The 22,811-nt window shown below is 49.0% G+C and overlaps 1 protein-coding gene across 2 annotated transcripts in view; it reads right to left on the bottom strand.

Annotated features, from left to right (window-relative positions):
- The window catches only part of CACNA2D2 (calcium voltage-gated channel auxiliary subunit alpha2delta 2), a 191,705-nt gene that overhangs the window by 123,718 nt on the left and 45,176 nt on the right, over positions 1-22,811 (bottom strand). For both annotated transcript variants that reach the window (XM_027640064.1, XM_027640065.1), the window contains exon 2: positions 6,385-6,501. In XM_027640064.1, coding sequence (XP_027495865.1) covers positions 6,385-6,501 — 117 coding nt within the window. The remainder of the gene's footprint in view (positions 1-6,384; positions 6,502-22,811) is intronic.

Genomic DNA, 22,811 nt, shown 5'->3' with positions numbered 1-22,811 from the left:
TCTGTAAATTAGAATTCCGGACCTGGGAGATTGGATTCAAATTGGATTACTGGAGCAGGTCCAGCGCAAGAACAATCGTGAGGCAGGAGAAGACACACACACATGCACGAATGAGTAAATAAATAAATAAACAAACAAATGCACGGGGACTGTCAGCCAGGATTTGATTAGGAGCGAATTAAAAATAGAATTTGAAACAAAAGCCACCAACCAGCAATTAGCAAAGAAGCAGGAAGAGGGATGGATTTGTCACTACGACATAGGAGAGCACAGAGACCATGACTTTAAATGGTTTGTACTTCAGCATGCACAAGGTTGCTGTTGGTTGTGGTCCTTCCTCCACCAACTCCAGAGCTCCTGTGTGTGGCTGTGTGTCTGAAATGGAGCAGGAAGGCATGGGGCAATGAAGCTCCACATCCCACCAAACCACAGGCTGTGTCTGAGCTCACCTGAACTGTGTTTATTCCCTCTCTCCTATCCTATTTTGCTGCCTAGGCAAGGCAGGTAATGTGTCCCTTAGCTTGGACAATGGTCTGGGACCCAGCAGGCCACAGTGTGACCACTGGTGGCCTTCTGACATGCCCAGAAGTCCCCACACAGGTAGAACCAGGGCTGTACCACAACAGATCAGGGAAACCCACCAGGGCTGCACATGCAGCACCACATGCTGCCACCCAACCTGGACCCCCAATGTACTGCAGCTCAGGAGGGTCTCCCTCTCCTGTCCTGAGACCCCTCCAGTTAAACACAACAACTACTTGGCCAACAAGCACCTGGAAGAACGTCCTTCAGGCAGCTCAGCAGGGCAGGGGAATGGCAGTGGGACCTTGAACTGCCAGCAGTGGAGGAGAAATCCAGTACAGCCCCAGGGCTGCTTCTGCTGAATGCTGACCTCCTTCACTGTCTGCCACCAAGACCAGAGGACAGCAACAACCCCAACAGCAAAGGAGGGAAGATTTCCTGGTGATTTCCTACCAGCCTGTGCCATGACAGAGGTCAGTGCCTCTACAGCTGAGAAAGGAGGGAGTGGGGAGATGCTCTGAACTGGGCTGAGAGATGCTTTGCTGCATGCCAATTTTTGCAGCTCCTCAGACAAGTGACACCTTTTATTGTCCCTATCAGGGAGCAGAAGAGCTGATAAAGACTCCCTTCACCACATACCTGCAAGGGAAATCTCAGGCCTATCAGAATTGTTAAAGGGATAAACCTGTCCAATTAAATCCCCTCTGCACTGTTGATATATGCTCGTGCCAGACACAAATGGAGCTTGGAACTAGTCCCAGCTGAACAGTAACACACTGAGCGTTCAACCAGGACTGAAAGCACAACCAGCCTCAGCTCCTGCCTCCCGTGATGCCCCTGCTGACCTGCTTCATCCCAAGAAGTTGGTTTGGTAAGTATTTTGTGGTAAGACACCAAAATCCCACTTTGCCCTCCATCAGAGGGTCCTTAAGCATGGTCAAGTACTAACTGCACCATCACATCAGAAGGAATACGCAAGAAAAGGTGCCAGTAAGTGGGAAAGCTCAAGACTGAGGGGTGGAAATCAGAGACAAAATAGCAAAATTTGGTGAAGGCAGTACAAAACCCCAAGCCCTACTCATCTCCAGATCAACCACCTTCACCGTGCACCAAATTCCAGCTTTTCCAGCCACCTTCCCCAACGTAAAGGAAGATGGGAGCACCACAAACTTCTAGAGCCATATTCACCTGGGCTTTGCAGCCAACCAGACTTCCCTGCAGGATGCCTTCACAACACAGAAAATCCCCAGGCCTGTCCTTTGTATTCCCTTTTCTGCCAAAAGAAAACATCCAATGCCAAGTGTAGGTTTTCCTACTCTTTTTACAGGAAAATCTGAGTGTCTTCAGTGAAATACACTGTGAACTCCTACACCTTAGCTGAAGGAACAGTACCCTTGAACACTGCTAGCAAGCACCTCCTTGCCCCCAGGTGCTCGTTACACAGAAACAAAAATGTGCTGTTAAATTTCACAACAGAATAAAAAAATACCCAAACCACAAACTTTTCTCCTACTGCTGGTAAGTGCTGTTGGTGCTCTCATCAGCAGAGCCAAGCAAGGTGCACTGAACCTGCTGCATGTACATACACCTGTAAATACTTCTACATACATATGTAAAATACAGACAGACATACACAATGCACATTGTAAATTCTCCAATATGCAAAAGGCCACTTTGCTCCACAGGTCATATTTGACACTGCCCACAGCTGAGGTCCATGGGAAATAAAACAGACTTCACCTTATCCCAAAAGATTTTGCCAGTGATGTACAACACCCAAACCTAAATCAGCTCTTTGGAAAAAGTACCAGCCCAACCATGTCACCAACATCCCCTCAGGGCAGCGCCAGAGCCCGCGGGCATTCCCACCATGCTTTATGGATCAGGAGGCCTCTTTTTAGAGAGGGGGGAAGACCCCCAGCACAGACAATCACCTTTAGGCAGGTCATGGTGTATGAATAGCTCACTTCAGGGCATAACCCACTCAGTAAACTGTGGGATGTGCTGCTCTCGGGAGGCAAAGCAAATTGTGTGTGGTTAAATATGTGAAGGTTGAAGCAGTCAGCATCCAAAAGCAGACTTCACAAGAACTGTATAAAAAGTAGAAACAAGCTTAAAACACACCCTAGGATCTAAAATTTCCATCTCTCAGCCTCTTCCCCCACCAAACCACAACTCCCTTCTCCCCCAGTCTGCAGAGCTTCGGGAAAGGATAGACCTGGAGGCATCACTCATGCCCTTTGCACAGTATTACAAAAGAGTCAGATCTGGGGTGTCCATAGCAGTGAGGCTGGGCTGCCAAGGCCTCCTCAGTCACCACGAGCAGCAGACAGAGCTGTGGCATCCAGGAAAGAGCAGCCTGAGTCTGCTGGCAGGGCATGAAGCAGGAACAGCAAACAGCACAGGGAAGGCAAGAGGAGATGCCGTTGTGGGCACATGGAGAAGGCAAGGGGCTGGATTTGATGGTAAGGGCGGTAGGTTCCTTCCAGCACTGTTTATCTTTGCTGCTTCTTTTCCTTTCTATGGAGAACTGGCTTTTCTTCACCATCCTCACCAAACACAGCCACTGAGGCTTTGGAGGAAGACAACTTACTACGGGTGAATTGGAGAATCCTTGGAAGACCTCACAGAGAAAAGAAAGGGGAAGAGAGAAAAATACCCCTTGGGTTTGGGAATCTGAAGCTGGCAGCCACCCCCTGCAGACCTTCAGGTGATGGCTTTGCCCTGGCTCACTCAGTGAGGAAACTAGCTGCACTTTCAGTATTGAAGACCATCTCTGTTACCTCCCCTCCTGTTAAAGCTTGGGAATAAAAAGCAGCTGGAACTACAGAGTCCAAGGGAGATTGTGAGGCCAGGCTTGAAGCAATGAAATCATCATGGAGAAAGGACACTGGATGATGCTGAAGGAAAGGGCAGTTAGTGCTGATGCAAATCCATGTCAAACAGAAGCTGTTGTGTAGGACACAGGGTAGAAGTCCCACAGGACCCAGCTGTAGATGATGACCTCTAGTGCCAGGTGGAACAGGTGCAAAAAGATCTTCCTAGGAATTTTTTTGTCCCACGATGGGACTGTCATCAGATACAATGCTCCAGAACAAAAAGGGAGAGACAGCATCCAAATAACCAGCCCCTTGTAGATGCCTTCACTTAGGAAGCAATTACCCTCTCTGCCACACACCCCTGTCTGTGGCACTCCTCCAAAACATATGTGGGAAATCAGAACGTCCTACTAGTGCCAGACCTGTGCCACAGTGCTGCCCCATGGCTGCCAGGGCCAGACAGACAGGTTTGGTTTCCTTGTGCTTGATTTCTGCTTCTTAGAAATGCACCACACAAGGTAAGAAACTATGTATTATTAATAAATGCTCTGCACATAGTCTAACTTTAATAAAGACACATTAATATTTTCACTTAGAGGAAAACAGGTTCTTTGATGACTGGACTGAATCACCACCTAATCAGAACAGTGCTCTGAGCTGTGCACCCATGGTGTGTGCCCAAAGGCTTGCTAGCACCTTCCTACAAAGCACCACCAAGGCACAGGCAATAGCCCTTCCCTCTCCTGCATCAAAGGAGACAGGGATGCATCTTCTCAGCAGAGTGAGCACCCAGTGACATGGCAATTCGTACATCAAGGAGAGGTTCCATTTCTCCCTCCTCAGCTGCCCTCACTGATACATGGAGTCCCACCTGAGTCAGATGAAAAACGTGTTTCAAGAAGTCATCACCACTCTCGTGAGTCATGAGAGAAGGGGAGGAAATAACTCCAGGAGAGATGATTCAACTAAGGGGAGAGTTGAGACTGAGACAGAAGAAAACACAGGCTGGAGAGTAGAAGGAGCTATGGGAGCCCCACTGCTTCAAAGCAGCTCAGCTCATGGTAGAAATTCAGAAGATTCAATTTCTCCTCCTCCATCAACTTCCCTATTTGCAGATTTTCTTGTCAGTGCCACCAAGCCAAGATGTCAAGAACTGATACGCAAGCTGGATGTAAAAGACTGCTCCATCCAAGAGTGTTCTCTGAAGGAGTCCTCTTGAAAGGACTAATTCAGGTCAACAGATCATTGTTCCTGCTGTAAGACAGCACCAAGTGCTGTTATCTAACCAGCACTGCCAGAATCACTCCTGTGTCAGGTCCAGCATCAGGCAAGCCCTTCACAGTGCACCAGCCTGTCCTGCCCCAAATCCCAAAAACAGGAAAGCAAATCGTTAAGATAAACAAGGTTATTTGTACCAAGGACACAGTTCAACCCTTGATCCAGCACCAGAAGATGCACAAACTCTCTTTAATGCTGTGTGACTCAGAGCAAAGGGCAAGGAAAAACACAGTGACTGATGAGCTGAAATTCAAATGTCACAGTGGAACCACCCAGCACAGTCTTGATGTGTAACTCAGGGTTATTACCCTGCTCATCCCACGGGAGCCACGTGTTGTCCAGGTGTGTATCAAGTTTGCAACTAACTTCTGTTCCCATGTCTTCCTCCAGCATCTGTAGGTGCTGCACATCTCTGGAGTGCTTAATATAATAAATGCTCATGCCTGCACACAAACTATATGAACAGAAGGATGTAAGCTCACATTAAGAAAAAAAAAACCTCGTCTCCCTGGTTTTCACTTCCACAATCCCAAATACAGTGCTGGCAGTGTCCACCTATTTAGTCCCACTTCAGCTCCCTCCATTCAAGCTAAAACACTTAGTATGAATCCCAAGTAGGATTATTCTTTACTTCCCAAAGTCAAGAATTGAGCAAACAACAATCTTCTTCACCCAAATCCCTTCTCTGAGCTATTTCTTACCCAGCCTTTGAGACAGGTCACTTCCAAACTCTCACAGCCTTAGTTACACCTCAGTTACTGCAACACCCCTTCCCTCACCACAGCACTTTTTTCTGTGCTCCCATTCCTGCCTATCAGACTGAAGGATGGCCAAGTCTTTTTGGCTATAGTCCCTACACAGGGACACAACAGATACACTACCTGCTCCAAGCCTTCCCCTTTTCCATCACTCTGCAGATGCCCTTTCAGTGAATCAAGCTACAACCTGTATCCAGTTGGCCACCCTGCCAGGTGCCCATTGCACAATTTCACGCCACTCGTGTTTTTGAGAGGACACAGCTCCTGGAGGTGAAGTACCCATACCCCTCTGCAGAGGAGAGGGTTCTCCATCTCTCCAAGAAGGCAATTACTTGTCTCTTCCCCAGTAGCAGAGAGTGCTGTACCAGAGCACAGCCCTGCTGCTGCCTCGTTACAGCCACTGCCAGGTTTTACTGAGCCAGCACCACGATCAGGTCACCTTGCTCCACTACAGATAAAATGAGTTCATTTTAAAAGGAACGTTACAAAATAGGACAATAGATTGGAAATGTATGCAGACACCCATGGGGGCAACCCACACGTGCAGTCAGTCACAGGATTCGAGTACCAGACACCGGCACAAACACTCCAGTGCATCCCCTCCTAAGCAGGAAAGGCCCCTCTCGTCTGAAACACTTCCCTGAGCTATTGCTCATGGTACACCACAGTACCTCTGGTTCCAGCACACTCCCAGTTAAAGGACTGGTCAAATCTGCTGTCAGGCTTTGCTGTCACTTCTATTCTTGTGGCAGCACCTTCAGGTGTTTGCATGATGGTGGGAGGAGATAAAAAGCAAGAAGACACTTATAGTAGATCCTCACATGATACGTCCTTGCCTCACATACTCCATGTGAATCTGCCCAACCGCAGGATGCAGTTCCCAGAAAAGGCCACACAACCACAGAAATCACTTTGAAGCTGAGATCATAACATTGCACCAGCATCAACCCTCTCCTTTAAACCAAGCATCTCCATCAAAGGATTGGCACACAGGCCCATCTCCTTACCTTTAAAGCACGGACTTTCTTGGCCAAGAGACTCTCAATGTCCCCTGCAACCTTCTCCACCAATTTCCTGGGCACGTTCTCCTTGACTTCAAACAGGTTTTTATTGTCATCGTAGATCTAAGAAGGGAAGCAAGAGAAAGAAAGACAGTCAATATTAGAGAGAAATACAGAGTCTTCCCACAGAAAAGCTGATCCTCTAAAAGAGAATTCTCGCAATGTGGATTAAGTAACAATATAAGCTTTGGAAATGAGGGGAGCAAGGGGAGAAAAGCTTTGCCACCAGAAAAAAAGAAATGCATTTGACCTGCTGCCCACATCACTGGCTTTAGAGCCGCCTGCCTTCATGCTTGAAGCGATGAGTATCCCACCCTCTCACTCAAAAGCTGAGCTGCCCACAGCACTGCCCACCCCCTGCCTCTGCTGAGCCAGTCCTGCAGCACAGGCAGAGCCACAATGCTTCCTGCTGTGCTCTCCCTCACCCAAATACATCTCTAAATCCCACCGACCGCCTCCCCAAAGCCACTTGCTGAACTTGGCAAGTGTAAGCCACACTTCCCACCTGCCCCCAGGGCTTGCTCCATGCAGATCTGGCAGCACTGGTGCAGGCAGGGCAGCCCCAGGCACCAGGAACCGGAGCAAGGGGATCACATGAAGTAGGATAAAAACCATGTCTCTAAGCAAGCTACAGTAATTTGGCACCCTCAGGAAATTAGAATTTCCACAACCAGTCCAGAACTTGGCCAGGCTGCAGCAGGGAGAGGCACAAATCTATACCAGGATTATCCTGAAGGCCAGATGCAATTACCTGGATTTGAATGTTCTCCCCCAGAGCAGCAGCAGTGACCCACAGGCTTGCCTTTCCAAGTCACATCACAAAAGGAGACAATGCCCAAGGGAATCAGCATCAGCACGGCCTCAACAAGAAGGAATCAGTCCCACCATAAGACTTCACAACCACCAACCCCTCAGTCACCTCCTCAGATCATTTTGTGAGTTGTTAACTCCACCTGTCTGCAAAACCAGGCGCAACCAACACAGGGTCAAAGGGTAGAGCTTATTGCACTCATCTGAGATTAGGGAAAAAAAAATCCTTTGTGCCTTATCTTTTTTTTAAGTAAGGTACATGAAAAAAACCACAAAGCAAATAGGTTTCTGATTCTCTCTGTATCCTCAGGCTACGTGCAAATGCCTTCAACTCCAGGCATGAAGACATATGGGAGCAGAAAACCCTCCAAGGAGAGCTGAACCTCCCCAAGGAGGTAGATGACTCCATGCTTAACTGCAAATTCGATGCTAAGCATGTCTGGCACCTACCCAAGCTTGTGTGATCCTTGGAAGCCAAATCATGCTTTCCCATGGGACAAAACCCCCTCTTTGCTGGAGCTTCATTACAGACTCTACCTGTAACTGCTGGTTTGTTGCAGACCTGGCCACGTCAACCAAGGAAGAGACCAGGGGCTGCAGAAACCATTTCCCAGGGCACATTTGCCTGTCCCTGCCCAGATCTGCCCTGGGACTCAGAGCAGCACCCAGACACAAACAGTGAACAACCAGCTTCCACATGAGAAACATGTTCCTCAGAACTCACACCATTTCACCACGGACTAAGGAGAGGTTTGGCCAGAGACACCCACCAGGCTGACACCATCACAACTATTTCACTTGGTGGAGCCAGCAAAAACAAAGGTATGGGCAGGGAGGTGCCCAGGATCCACACAGCACCACATCACACAGCTCAAGAACACGATGAGACCCTCTAATATGTCGGGAAACTCCTTACTCCCCACCCTTTTCCTTCTCCAGACCTTATAATAAGCTGGAGTAGGCAGTGACTCCACTTGCTGAATGCAGCTGGTGATGAATTTAAGAGCTGGAGCAGACACAGAGACAGACACATACAGAGCCCTTCTGTGGTTAAACAGAGCGGTTTCTGAGGCTGAAGCCATAGGAGTACACTCAGAGACTCAGCAAAGGGCTGGTCTTTTGGCTGTGCACAGCCCTTCCAGACCTACCTGGTTTATCTTCAGGCTTCAACTTTGCTTCATGAAGCTCTCACTGCAGTCCCTGTTCTGCCCAAGCTCCTCCCTTCTTCCATGCCACTAGAAAATTCCTGACAGCAGCCTCTTCTGGCAGCCTTGTGTTCACATACACCATTGCCCCATCCTAGCTCTGCTCCAGGCAACTGGTTTTTTCCCCTCAAAGGGACTCAGGTCACCTCCCCTGGCTGCCAGGACAATAACCCACACCATCTGTCAGTGGGGCAGCAACAAAAGGCTCAGATCTGCTCATTTCTGGAGTTTCTGGAGAAAACAGCATTTCTGTGAGTGTTGCTGGTTACTGACTTGTGAGAACATGGCCCATGAGACAAGAGCAGAGACGCTGAGAGCCAGATATCTGTGCCTCTCAGCTGACTCCTCAGCCCCTAAGAGACACGTGGAGCAGGGTTCCAGTGCCCTCCCCAGGGCTCTGCTCTCACAGGGTCCAGACCTGCCAGTCTTCAAGGAAAGACAACTCCAATCATTAAATTTCCAGTCAACCTGATTCCAAGGGCTTCACTCAAATAATTGTGGTCCCCAAACCAAATAATTCACATCAATTTGGCAACTCTTGTCTTAGTGTAGGTGGTTGCTACGTGAGCATGGTGGCTCTAAAGAAGATGCTTTAGTAAGAAAGGACATTCAAAAGGCATCCCAAGACTCCAGCAGAAATGATTTCATAGAATCATAAAACGGTTTGGGTTGTAAGGGACCTTAAAAACCATCTTGTTCCAGTCACTCTGTCATGGGAAGTGACACCTTCCACTAGACCCAGTTGCTCCAAGTCCCATCCAACCTGGCCTTGGACACTTCCAGGGATGGGGCATCCACAGTTTCTCTGGGCAGCCTGTGCCAGGGCTCACCACCCTCACAGTGATTAATTTCTTCCTAATATCCAATCTAAACCTCTCCTCTTTCAGTTTGAAGCCATTACCCCTTGTCCTCCAGGCCCTTGCCCAAAGTCCCTCTCCAGCTCTTTTAGAGCCTCTTTAGGCACCAGATGGGGCTCTAAGGTCTCCCTCGAGTCTTCTCCAGGCTGAATAACTCTAACTCTCAGCCTGTCTCCACAGGAGAGTTGCCCTCAGAGCGTCTTTGTTGCCCTCCTCTGGACCTGCTCCAACAGGTCCATATCGTTCTTATGTTGAGGGACCCAGAGCTGGACATGGCACTCCGGGGGGGGAGTCTCACTAGAGGTGAGGGGGAGAATCACCTCCCTCAGCCTGCTGGTCACACTGCTCTCCATGCAGCTCAGGATACAATTTCCAGATATTCTTCATTTCAGAGCTCCATCATACTCTGAGCCTCAGATCAAAAAGCGTGTACTGTCAATAGAAAAACATCCTCTAGATAAAAACACCCCATGTCAGCACAGAAGGGGTTAAGGCAAGGGACACTAGACACAAAGCAATATTCTCTCATATTCTTTTTCCCCCCTTTGGTAAGTAACAGCATAACAAAGTCATGTGCTTGGAAGACACGCAGTACCTCCAGCTGAGCAGCAGCAATCAGGAAAGCAAAGAGGAGCAATCTTCAAGGAGAAAGCTCTGGGTACAGAGGGAGTCCTGACATTAGTATTTTCCTATTATGAAACAGAAAATGGGCTCCTATTGGTCATGGACAGAAATGGTGCCTGTCCACAAGGGAGGACAGAACAGAAAAAGAAACCAGGAGCTGTTCCTCCAGCCCTCTTTGCAGCTGCAGAGCTCTGCAGTCTTCTTGGCTGAACAGTTCATCGGCGTTAATTAGAACAATCCAAGACAAATTAACAGTGACCATACGTGCATGAGAACGTCCCAGACAGGCAGGGGAACGAATTGTAGGGCTCCAGGGCTCCAGGCAATTCAGAGAACTTCATGCTCTCCACTGCAGAATTTTGCTTTGGGTTGTTCAGAACAGGTTTTATCTAAGGTGACACTTCCCATATTGGGTTTTCCCTTGAGCTGAATCGAATGGAGTATTTTCTGGCCCAAGACATCCAGAACATTCCTCAGTGATGGCAAAAGCCCTTAGTTTTGTCCAGATTGGAAAGCCATTCTCATTGAAATTCTCCTGTGATCCAGTGCTCTGGGACCTGGGCTTGACATTTGTACCAGCTGTGACCTCGGAGTGAAGGAACCGCTGCTTCTGATTCCATGAACAAACCCTCACACCCAGCCCTGCCGGCACCCCCGGGGGAAAAGACTGTGTGTTCTTGGTAGACTGGGTTTTAATCCTTTGAGGAGCAGACCCCAACCCCTCACAGCCTCCCCAACATGCAGGTGGGTGGCAATGCAGGGACACGGAGCAAAGCCAAATCCTGCACTGCTCCAGCCACGCTGAAACAAGAAGCAGGGTCCTTGTGGCAGCCCTGCCCAATGTGGTTGGCAAACCTGAAGTTACTGGACAGGAGAAGGGCTGCACAGAGCCTCTGAATTACCTGCAGAGGGATGAGCCCTCAGGCAGCACAGAGGAAGCTGTTGTACTCAGGGGATGGGAAGTGAGGCCAAATTATAAACTGCAAGTCTCCATAAAAAGTCTGGAAAGGGCTGAAACTGGATGCAGTAGCAGAAGATCCAGTCATGGCAGCGGAAAGGAGTCCAGCAGTGGATGCTGAGAGTGAACTAATATGTGGCAAGTGTGTGGGGAGAATATTAATGCTGGCAAAACAACAAAGTACTGAGTTGCAACAAAACAACAAAAACCAAGGAAAAAAAAACAGTGGCAGGTGGGGGGAGAAAAATCAAACAGCTCAAGACAACCTGCAACACAAAAAATTTAATCCCAAATATTCCTAAGCACAGTGCAATTACAAACAGCCGCGAGGATGATCTAAACCAGCCCAGAAGCGCTAAATGGCCTCACTAAGAAGCAGAGCTGGTAACACAAGCAATTGCCAGCAAATGTTCCTAGCACCTGTACAGCCAAGGAGGCAGATCTGATACTGCCTTAGCACATCCATTCTCTAAATTCAGTTGTTTGCCTTGCTTCTAATGCACAACAAATGATGTTCATCTCTGCCATTAATTCCCTCTGTGCCCATGTATCCAGGCAGCTGTCAGGGTTCAGAGAAAGCATTTGCCTCTTCCCAGCTCCCTATGAGCACACCCAGCACCATGAAACTTGGCAGCCTGAGAAGGAAACGGGTGCAGAAATCACCACTTGTTCAGCTGCTACGAGAGGATCCAACACCTTCCATGGGTCAAAGTATCTGATGATAAAACATGAAGGAAAATGACAAATCCCAGGGCAGCTCCCTGTAGAGCACAATTAGTATGTGGGCCTCTGGGCACCACTAGAGAGTAAAAATTGTCTCCCCAGCCTCAGCCTTGCTGTCTCCTACAGGCATTGGCCTCCCATGCCAACTCTCTCCAGCCCCCTTACCCAGGACATGAGGGAGGACACTGATGAGAGGGCTGGGATAGTGGGGTGCCCCTGCAATCCAAAACAGACCCCCCCATTCCCTTTCCCCTCAGCTCCACTTAACATGCCCCAGGAAGCAGCCCTCCTCCAAAATCAGAGGGGCATCACTCCACTGTGCTTACACAGCACCCACTCCCTGCCAAGATTCCCCCTTTGCCCCACTCAAGAACAACAGCAACCAAAACTCTGAGCCCTAACAGGGCAGCTGGGTAACCCCAGCAGCTCTCAGCCCCCTGGGCCAGGATACAGCTGTACCCAGAGCTCAAACCCCAGCTGGGGTGTGCTCAGGGCCAAGGAGGGAGAGGCTGTGGAGCTCCAGCTCCTGCTGGAAAGGCACCTGATCTGGGTAATAGTCATCTTCCAGAAATTAATTTTTTTTCCCCACCCCTGTATGAATCCAATACACTAGGTTTGGACAGCTGCAGTCCAAACAGCAGCGTTTAATCACAGTGCAAACCTGGCATGTTTGCAAAAGAGCACAGTACTACGTGCAGCAAAGGAGCGTCTGCCTTCCTGCTCCTGGAGCATCCCACCTCAAAGTTGGGGTACTCCCAGTGAGGGAGGCCAAAGACCAAAACACATCGCTGCAGGCACAACAGCTCTGCACACCTGAGACAACCCCTCATGCCCCAGAAACGGGACTGTGCCATGTCATGCCCCACAAAGGCCAGCAAGCAGGAAAACAAAAGGTTTTTCCCACCTGGCATTGTTATGGGGCAGGGAAGGTCTCTGTTCAGGGGTATCCTTCAAGCTCCTGCAGCCAGGCCCATGCCTGGGATCAGCTTTGTACAGTGACCCACATATGGCCTCTGCAAAGGGAATTAGTTGGTACAAGAAATGCTGCAGCAGGATACCTGCCCTTAGAGGTGCTGCTTGCTCAGATGCTCGTCTAATGCTTCTCCTGGAGCTTCAGGATCTGTTGGTTTCCCCCAGACAAGTGTCAGCCTGGCCCCATTTGAGTCTCATCTCACCTACAGCAGAGTCCTGCCCTTTCCCCACAGCTCAGAGTAGGAGTGAAGAGGAATGGGGAGAACCCTTGAGCTGACTTGCCTTGTGTTCACAGAGCAGACCCAACTGGTGAAGAGGGAGCCTAGAGGAGAATTGCCCAGTAATATAAATGACCAGCAAGACCACAGTGAGATGGTCCAGGCTGAGCAAGAAGCACTGTGGCTGGGTAACAGGGAGGAAAAGTAGTGCCAAACCCCAGAGATCCTGCTGGAAGATGGAGACTGCTCAGGGTCACAGGCAGAGAGCAGAGACAGCACGATTCCCATCTCTGCCCTCATCCCTGCTGCACCTACTGTTGTTAAATTTCATCGTCTGGTGCTTATAGTTCTTGCAATGATGGTAATCACCGTGGTGTCTGTATGCCATTAGGAGGATGCCAGCCCCGGCGCAGCGTCAGGGATAATGAAGCAGGCAGCGATAAGGGTGGCAGCGGCCTCGCCGACAGCGCCGGGACCGGCAGCGCTGCCCGCGCCTTCCCGGGTGGAGCACATCCCATCCCATCCCATCCCATCCCATCCCATCCCATCCCATCCCATCCCATCCCCCGGCAGGGCCAGGGCTGGGCACCCGCACAGGGCACAGGCCTGCTGGGGAGGCACTCGGGAATGTGCTAGATCCTGGTTTTCCCTGTCGAGGAGTCGGGAGGGGGAAAAGCAAAGGGAAGCAGCTGCAGGTGAGCACTGGTGCCATCGTTCAGAGAGGGCTTTGCAAATCTACCCCACACCAGCTGCCAGAGCTGGTTCCACGGACACCACCAGCCCTAAGGACACATCTGTGAGCAGAACCCCAAGCCCAGGCACCCGATGTGCTGTGCCTGTTGGGAGCAGTGTGGGCAGCGTGGGCAGCGTCTCCCACAGAGCCCAACCTGCCTTTTGCCACCCCCTCTGCCTTGTCCCCAGCAGGAGCCGCTGCTCCGGACGTGCCCCAGCACACAGGAGGCGAACAGCTTGACATTTCCTAACCCCCTCTCCCCTCGCTCAGTGCCATTTCCCTGCTGTGCTCCATCCTTCCACCCACCTAATAAAATGCAAGCACCCTCTGAGCAGCTCTAAGCAGCTCTCCCGCAGAAGCAGGAGAGGGAAATGTGCAGTTTAGCTGCTCCTCAGGGACGGTCAGCTATAATTGAAGCAAACAAACCATAGAACTAAGGCTTCCCAGTTCACCAAAATGCCTGTAAAAAAGGCAGCAGTACCACAGAGGACGTGGGGGAAGGGAGAAAGGCAGCCCACACCACCAGGGATGGAGAGGTGGAGCTGCTCCAGTGCTCCCTGTCCTGCCCTGGCACCCACATATCCCATCCTCTGTGGCACTGGTTAGACTTCTGTTCTCAGCCCAGGATCACCAGCCTCTACAGCTGAGACTTCAGCTCTGCCAGCCCAGAAGCAGAGATGAGACTGCTATACATAATTTAGCAACTAGACAGGGATAAAGGGCTATACACGGTTAGCCTGGATTACAGAAAACCTCTCCCGGCCTGGAAAGCTGCTTTTAGTCTTCATCAGCCCAAACCTTTGTATGAGGAGCTCTCAGAGCAACAGACCTGCCTGAGTGTTTGCAGAGAGTGAATCTTCTGCAAGGAAATTCAGTATCACACAACTTGAAACTTGGTCTTCTCCTTTCAGATAAAGTGCTGTAAAAATAAATCACTGCACGGTTGAAAACAGAAGGTCTCAACCAGGCTGGGAGCTCTGCCCAGGCACTCCTGTGCACACTCACAGCCACTTGGGATGGCATGGGTCTTGCTGCCAGGTCGGGGGAAAAGCCCACCAGAGCATAATCCGCTAATGTATGAGAGGAAAAGAACAGCTACAGTATCTCAGACAAATGCCCAAATGCGTTCAGAGATTATATGATCTCTAAAAATACAAGCTTGTACAGTAAAACAGAAACAAAACGAACACACCAAGCTTGACTCTGGCTGCTCACTTGGTTATATTGGGCATAAGAAAAGCTTTAGTAAGGAAAACAGTATTTTTTAAAAGGTGCCTCAACTACTTCCCTTCAGGATATATTCTCAAGAGTTAACCAGTTTGATCGAGTTATATCTAAGCAGAACACACCTACTTCAGATCAACAACATTAAAACTGCACCTAGAATACCCTGGGTGCATCTTAGGAGGGATGCTGTCACAGATGAAGATGTGCTATTTTGCTAGATTTCAGCTTGGATATTATGAAGAAATTCTGTGCCCAGTGTGGTGAGGCCCTGGCACAGGTTGCCCAGAGAAGCTGTGGGTGCCCCATCCCTGGAAGTGTCCAAGGCCAGGCTGGATGGGGCCTTGAGCAACCTGGTCTGGTAGAAGGTGCCCCTGCCCACAGCAGGAGGTTGGTACAAGATGGTCTTTAAGGTCCCTTCTAACCCAAACCATATCAGAATCAGTGCCCCCCCATGGTGGATCACACTGGGTTTTCCCCAGTGTCCCCAGATCAGAAGCTGCACTGATACAGCAGTGCAAATCCTTACACATGAAGCTCTTCCAGAAACACATGCTTGATTTATATTGGTTGAAAAGAACTCAATTTCTCTCTGAATTACCTATAAGTAAGTATTTAAATCAATTATGGAATGGATCCTCAGCTTAACCAGAGGAGGTTAAAGAGCTCTCTTGGGCAGACAGACACATGCTCTGCTGAAGCACCACACTGGACCCACCAAGACAAGCACAGGGGTTGGGACGGAGGGGACATGGACAGAGGGTTCAGAGGAGAGGGAGTTTGGAGCAGGAAGCCCAGGGAGGGAGGCATTGTGTGGTGACTGATGGCTTCAGAGAGCCATCCGAATGAAACGAGCAGGAGAGGATGATGGAAATCATTAGGGAAAGATAAAGCAAGAAACATCTCTGCTTCTCCGATCTCAGACTCTGTGTGGCTGCAGTTTTGCCTTTTGCACAGCTGCTGGACAGTTTAAAACTCTGTTTTCTTTTATTGTGCTGCTTTTTCCCCCCAGGGCTAAATGTTTAGGACACTGCAATTACAAAAGCTCATACAGACCCAAAATGGGATCTCACCGCACTCTGTTTCTCTGACAGTGAGGAGGATGGGGAAAGGACCACCATTGCTCTGAGAGGAAGTATTTCACGAGACTCTCTTGCACCCTGGCAGTGGCAGTGTCCATGGCAGGCCTGCTCCAGCTGGGCAAAGGCTGCTCCCCGTTCCCTGTGAGTGTACCCAAAGCACACACAGCTCACTCACTCATTCTGCACTGAGCAAGGAAAGACTCTCAGATCCTCAAAGACTTGACTTTAAATAAATAACCAGACCTCTTTCCCAAAACAGCTTTATCTTTTGTGCCAGAAAAGCTGCTGCTTCTTGTAGGAAAGGCTGTAAAAAAGGCTGTGCTGTGCACACTAAAGCTCCCAGACATATTTTGCAGACTTCCTTTTAACTACAAAAGAAAAAGACTAACAATTACCTCATGCTGCCTTTTATTTTTACTGATGGCTACCACTGGCCAAATTCAGCTCTCAGCTGCAGTGATGCAAATTTGGGATCACTTCACTGACATGGATTTAAACTAAATCTCTTATTAGAGCTAAAGCAATTGAAATCTAGGCCAGCATAAGTCAGCACTGTCAACATTTACCCCCACAGTTTTCTGCAGAGTAATGATCTATTTTAAAGAAATTGAACTTTTAGAAATAGCAACTTTGCATTTCTCTTGATTTACCTTCTGATGTAGTTGGTGGGGCTTTCTCTGCACTTCAGGGATTCACGTTTACAAGCATTTCTCCCTAATTTCAAGCATTGGAAGCATTTCTGTAAAGGCACAGGCTTGTTGGAAGCAAGGCTGGAAGAGACCCACTTGTTCAACCCATCCCCTCTGGCTCATTCAAGACCCACCTAACCTGTGCTGTTCACAAGCCCTGCTCTAATCCCCTGGTGGTGGAGACCTCAGGCTTCCCTGGCTGATGTTCTCCAGTGTTTTCATACAATCACAGAGTGGTTTGTGTTGGAAGGGACTTAAAGCTCATCTCATTCCCACCCCCTGCCATGGGCAGGGACACCTTCCACTAGCCCAGGTTGCTCCAAGCCCCATCCAACCTGGCCTTGGACACTTCCAGGGATGGAGTATCCACAGCTTCTCTGGGCAACCTGTGCCAGGGCCTGACCACCCTCACAGGGAAGAAATTCTTCCTAATATCCCATCTAACTCTGCCCTCTGTCAGTTTAAAGCCATTCCCCCTTGTCCTGTCACTCCAGGCCTTTGTCCAAAGTCCCTCTCCAGCTCTCTTGGAGCCCCTTTAGGCACTGAAAAGTCAGTCTGCAACGAAGTCACAAATTAAACTTCTGTTTAATATAAAGTCCTCTCTGTTATGGAATAGGCTCAAAGCTTTGCCATGTCCCCAGAAGATATGGAGAACAGATTTGCAGACAGCTTTCTTCCAGGCATTTTCAGATTCATCCTTTCTCCTGCTAGTGCTCCCTGCTCCCTAGTCAGTGAGGTTCAGAAACTGAGACTGCAACAAAAATACACCACATACCTGGAGAATTAATAAAGAGGTGACCCACTGCAAGTCATATCAGCTGAAGTCTTCAGCTTAGTCCCACCTCTAAAGCCTCCCCAGCAAGACTGGAGCAGCAGCATCAAACCCTCCAGGTTTGTTTTCAGCACAGTCTTGGAGGGGCAGGACTGGTGTACACCCAGAGAGATCCCAGGGGATGTCTCTTCTGAAGGCACCCTCCAGAGATCTGACATCTGAATGGAAAGGCTCCACTAAAAAATTCAGAAACTTCTGCAGCATCACAGAAAACAGGGCTGGAAGGAATCTCATCAACTCATGTAGTCCCAGCCTGCTCCAATGTCCGCAGTGGAAGGTGGTGTGATGGATGTGTCATTTCTAACATAAGTACCACAGTTACCTCATTCCTAACATGTTCCTCTGACCTGTTCTTAAAGAAATTCAGTGATGAACATTTCTGTGTTTCACAAGAGAAAATTCTAGTCACAACTTCCAGTACTTCACAATCCTATTTGAAAGCTTCTTCTGATGCCCAAACTGAAAATCCCTCACTGCAATTAAAAATCATGTTATGGGTGGAAAGACCCCAAATTACAATGAACAGGCACTTCTGCCTCATGCTGCTGTGCCCCTGTTATCTATCTGAAGATTTATTCTAGTTTAGTTTTTATTCTTGTAGGCCAAAAACCTCATGTTTGTTCTTTTCATGCAAGTTAATGCTTTTCATATCCAAGTGTCTTGGGTTCAAACTACAATTAAAGTAACAATTAGGCAATGCCATTGGTAGAGTATTCACCAGGGTGATATTCTAAGCAGTCCCCAAAACATCTAGGCATCTATCAAAGCTGGGGACTTTCGATCAGATGTCCAAACCCAAAACTTTGGGGAAAACAAATGTACATACCAGGAGTAAGGTGGAAAGAAAAAACAGTGCAAAAATGGAGGCCAAGTCTCTAGCGTAAAAAGGCACATATTTTTTTGTTGGAAGGACAGAGAAACAGTACAAGAGTGCTCAGACAGGAATTGTTAGAGTAGATTTGAGGAATTCTGAGATCCTCAGCCCTGATTTGGTTACTGATGAGAGCAGGGCAGCGAGTGGCTGCAGCCTCACATGAAACAACAGAGCAATTTTGGGAGTAAACGATGGTAAATTCTCCCCCCTCAGCCCTGATTGGTACAGCAGTGACTCACAGGCTCTCTTGTCCTCTCCCTGGTCAGAGGAAGCCAGAGCATGTCAGCTTTGGCCCTTGGAAGGGTGATCCTCAACACGAGAGGCCAAGGCAGGCAGATAGAGCTGATCCATACAACTGATGTGACTGACAGAGATGTGTTACAGGTTCAGGACAGGGAACACAGGGCAGGCTGTTTCTTTCCCATATGGGGTCAGACATACCAGCTTCTGCAAATCCTGTACATTGGGGTTGTGACTCTCTGCTCTCCATATGGCCAAAGAGGAGAGTGCAGGATGCTCTGCAATCCCGGCATCACTCCTACTGGCCAACAAACTCTGCCTGCTAAGATTGCAGGAGAGCTGTCCCACAGTGGGGAAGAATCAGTCTCCAGGTGCCCACTGCCCCCCAGGAATAACAGAGTGCAGGGAAGCTGCAGGGAAGCACCCAGTGTGAAAGCCAAAGCTGGGCCAGGGCAGCCAGAACTCCCAGAGCAGCCAGAAGTACTCACTTGGATCTGCTCAACCACCATCACACACATCTATGGACACACCTGAATCCCCACTTGCTCTGTCCTCTCCCTCTTCAGCTCCTTCCAGTATTTGAGGGCTCTAGGCCCTGCTGTCCCAGCCCTTTCCCCCTGCACATGAGCACACACTCACAGACACAGGGCTGAGCTCCAGACCCGTCTGTCTGTACAGGCACAGCTCCCCACACAGCTCTGCCTCTGCACTGGCTGCCAGCACCAAGCACTGTTTGGGCTCCACACCTGCACTCTCCCCATGACAGCCATGATCTTAATTAAGCTTCAGGCAGGGAGCAATTGTCTGGCACTTATGCTGGGAGAGGGGACTCTGTCTGTATTCCCCCTTTGCCACAGGCACAGCCCTGACCTGCCTGTGTGAGCGCTGGCAAATCACCTCCCCGTGTCTGCATGGGCTCACCGACCTCCCACTTTGAAAGAATTTATCGTTAATTTTTGCAAAGTGTTGTGGAATCCTTAGGGGAAAGGTAGCACAGGAGTGGAGAATATTAATATTCCACCAAGAATCTCCAGGGATCAACCGGCACATTAAAGCTTCTACAAGCAGAAACAAAACTCTTGCACGGCTCAAGCCAGACCCCCAAAAGCCCCGGCTGATTTTTTTTCAGTACTTCTTTCCAGCAGCATTAGGAAATATGTATGGGGCCTGTCATTATGCATCCAGAGCAACGGTCGTGCCACATCTAAGAAAACACAAGGAGAATGCAGGACCAGGGATGGATTCGTAGCTACTTGGCGTAAGAAAAGGTTGCATCAGGCAACGTGTACGGTGGAGCATTAGTCTCCTGCTGTTCCAGCATAAAGTTAATCAGGGACAGAAATTAATCCCTCCTGACAGCATGTTGCCAATTTCTGATTTCATCCCCATTTCCTCGTAGCTTATCATCAAGGGAAGGGGGAACTTGAGGCACGGACAAGCCTGTCACATGCCTCTTCCTTTGGTAAGGGCTCACACGCAGCAGCCAGGCGTTCCCTACACTCCGAGTGGCACGTCCGTGCTCCGCACGCACACAGGGCCCCTCACACCCGAACGGGCTCACCCACCACCACACAGGTACACACAGTGCAAAACCTATGCATATGCTTAAGGAAAAACACGTGCCCAACCATCAGCTTTACTCCAAGGCAGTGGGAGGGAGGGGGGGTAGGACGAGAACCAGACGAAAGAAATCCTCTCCCCTGAGGGACGGTGCCAGAAGAGCAAAGTGGCATTTACAAATCATAAGCGTTTCCCTTCCCCGCTCTCTGCTCCTTTGCCCAGAATGTTAATTAGCATTGCACTAAACAGCAGTGGCAAAAGCTGAAACCCAAGCGGTCTCAATTGCTTGAAAGGAAACCTGGCTGGGAGTTTTTTCAGATGAGACATCTAAACTCAAATGGTGAGATGTGATGGTGATGCAGCAGGTGTTTTTTAATGCCACCTTATAACTTCCCTCCTAAAACTAGACTGTGAGTTCTAAAAAGAAAACTATCATTTCCCAAGGCTGTAGGATTCTGCCTCATGTTCCAAATGTCATGGGTGTGTTCTGCAGCTTATTCTCCCAAGCCCAGCGGATCATGGATGGAGCCCCATGGCATGGTAGCAGTACCCTGCTCACTCCCACAGTCCTGAAACATTTCACTGCACTCCAGGCTGGGCAACCCCCAGGGCTGCTTTGCAGTGTAGTTGATCACATAATAGAAAAGTGGGTTTGCAATTATGTTCATAAATAATAGTGCTGACTTGGGTTTGTGTCATAAATAAAACTTGGATGATTATATAGACCACATATATCTCGGTCTGTTTGGATGATCAATACACATCTTAAAGCATCACTAAATTTTAGTTACAAAAAGTGTGGCAGGAAACTGGCTTCACAATTTGCTTCTCCTTTTAGAGTTATTCCCTTTCCTATTTTATATGTCTCCTCATCCAACTTATCAAGACTACCACCACCTTCAGGAAACCCCCCTGCCCCGAGTGATCCATGTTGTCATGTTTCTGGTACACCAGGTGCCACAGAAGGAACCTGCACCCCAACTCCTGGACAACACAGGTGACAGGGATGCTGGAATTAATCCCTGCTGAAATGAGAAACTCAGCAACATCCCATGGACCAAAACAGTTGGTCTTACACACAGAGAGCAGTTCTCTGTACCAAATCCAGCAAGGCACCCAGACTCTGGGGTGATGGGCTCACCCTGGGCACCTGCACAGGCAGTCACTGAATGTGCCATCACCTCAAAGAGGTCCCAATACAGCCCCATGCCAGAAGCAAGACAAACAACCCCCTAGCATTTCCCTCTCTGAGAGCAGAGCGTGTGCAGCGCAGGAACATCCTCCACGCGCTGCAGGAGCATTCAGCCCCATTACCCTAGAAACTGAAGAGCTATTGTGAAATAAGTGCAAGGGGAACTGGGAAGGGAAGCAGATTCTCAGCCATAAAACCATCAGGAGATCTGCCAGCCACTTGCTGAGCTCACAGAGAACAGTTCTCCTCCCTCCCTGTGACAGACCCAGGCTGCAGATCACAGACCTCCACGTCCCCAGCCCCTGCAACCCACCCTTCTGCTCAGGAGATGGGCAAGTCCACACCAAACAGGCACTCAGAACACCTGCAAGTGTAGGGTTCTGCCCTCCTTCTGCTTTATCTTCCCAGGTATCAGGCTGAGGAATCTCACAAGTAAGTGGTTCTGCATGGGGCTTACTCAATGGGACATAATTGACTCTTATTGCAAAGAATTAAGTGCTCTCAATAGAGATGTCCATTTTTAATGCCTTTTTTTATTCTTACTAATGAATTAAGCCAAGATAACACCAAGTAGTTCCCAGATGAGACTGATTGTCAAGCAGATGAGGATTTTATCAATAATTTTTTTTTTTTTTTACACTCAGCTCAGAAAAATCATAATAAAAAGAGTAACCAGAAATGCCTTTTCCTCCTTGAAAAAGCATCGAGTAATCTCTCCAGGAGATTCTTTTCCCACCTATATTAGTTATTACTGCCTCTGCATGGTTTCTAGTTTGTGCATTTGAAGAAAAAGAGGAAAAAATGCCTGAGTTCACAAATCTTCTTTATCTGTTCACGAACTTTAGAATGCTTTGGTGAACATTTTGAATTAAATGACCCATAAAGTGATTAACAGTCTATTAACTCGAAGGACAAGTCACACCACCACCACAGAAAAGCAACACATTGTTTCTAGACTCCCTGGGGTGTTTGCTCATGGACACTAATGTTCTCACTGGTGGGGGCTTTTTCCTCCTCTCCTCTCTTCAATAAAGGCTTACTTCCATTTTCTCCTACCCCTCTTACTTCCTCACTACCCTTCCAATTCATGGACCAGTATCCAAACCCGCCACAGACTGCTTCCTGAAGATCACTCCTCCAAACTGCAGAAAACACGTACTGTCTATCTTGGCTTGCTCCAAAAACCCCTCACACACAGCCTGGAAATGTCAAGCACTGTGGCTCCTGTCATCTGTTCGCTACATCTCAAATGCCTTTTCAGATCCTCCTGTGCCCTGCTACTCAGGGTCCCTGTTCTTGTCTCTTCACCTTGCTTAAGGTGCAGAGAGAGGTCCACCACCCCTCACCCCTTTTCCAAGCAGCTCAGGGCTCTCAGAAGGAGGAGACCACAGTTCCTACAGGGGAGGCTAACCTGGTTATGCAGGACCTGTGATCTGCATCTCTAGTTGCAGTTCCCCTGTGAGACAGGGGCCTGATTTACCGAGCTGGTTTACAGCCTGTACGACTGACTGACCGCGCTCATCCCGCTTTCTGGAGAAGGGATTAAGGGCAAGGAAGGAGGATTGCCCCTGAAGCATTTC

Source organism: Corapipo altera, unplaced genomic scaffold, assembly GCF_003945725.1.
Source record: "Corapipo altera isolate COAL_440 unplaced genomic scaffold, ASM394572v1 55, whole genome shotgun sequence".
Taxonomy (NCBI): Eukaryota; Metazoa; Chordata; class Aves; order Passeriformes; family Pipridae; genus Corapipo; species Corapipo altera.
The sequence above is the reverse complement of the archived record's forward strand: the minus strand, read 5'-3'. Positions and strand labels throughout refer to the sequence as shown.